This window comes from Sinocyclocheilus anshuiensis, unplaced genomic scaffold, assembly GCF_001515605.1.
Source record: "Sinocyclocheilus anshuiensis isolate Anshui unplaced genomic scaffold, SAMN03320099.WGS_v1.1 scaffold3481, whole genome shotgun sequence".
NCBI classification, from domain to species: domain Eukaryota; kingdom Metazoa; phylum Chordata; class Actinopteri; order Cypriniformes; family Cyprinidae; genus Sinocyclocheilus; species Sinocyclocheilus anshuiensis.
The window spans coordinates 100,413-100,941 of record NW_015555708.1 but is presented as its reverse complement, the minus strand read 5'-3'; the positions used below and the strand labels follow the sequence as shown (position 1 = coordinate 100,941).

Sequence of the window (529 nt, the reverse complement as noted above, 5' to 3'; positions counted from 1 at the left end):
GAGACCGTTTGTGGGTTTGTGTATGTGTGTGTGTGTGTGTGTGTTTGTGAGTATTGTACCTGCTCAGGTGTGGTTGTGTGTTGTGACATCACAGCTCTACACTTGATAGTGTTTGCCGTGTTGTTCACCAGGACGGTTTTATCCTCAATCTGCAAAACCTGAATCCCGTATTTCACTGAAGACGACACACAAAACTGACAGAGCTGAAAGAGAGACAGACTTCAGTCACCGATTCCAGATTAATCTCACCCATGCAGACACAGATCACCGTAATTATAAAACACACACACACACACCTTGAGTTTTCCCGGCTGAGTTCCGAGTGTGATGTCCGTGTGTATGTATCCCTCCTCATCCAGCAGCAGGACGTCTGCTCCGCCCCCCTCCGGCCACCGCGGCGACGACACCTCACGGACCAATCGCACGGCAGGAGACTTGTGCACCGTGTTAGTGTGCGGCCAATAGATGCCGATCTGGAACACACACACACACACACACACACACACACACACACACACACACACACACG

The 529-nt window shown here is 50.9% G+C and overlaps 1 protein-coding gene across 1 annotated transcript in view; it reads right to left on the bottom strand.

The window, feature by feature from the left end:
• Nucleotides 1-529, bottom strand: part of LOC107671824 (vacuolar protein sorting-associated protein 13B-like) — a gene marked incomplete at its 5' end in the record, with an annotated part of 115,965 nt that overhangs the window by 16,668 nt on the left and 98,768 nt on the right. The window contains 2 exons of the mRNA XM_016464809.1: nucleotides 60-203; nucleotides 297-473. Of these exons, the coding sequence (XP_016320295.1) occupies nucleotides 60-203; nucleotides 297-473 (321 nt within the window). The remainder of the gene's footprint in view (nucleotides 1-59; nucleotides 204-296; nucleotides 474-529) is intronic.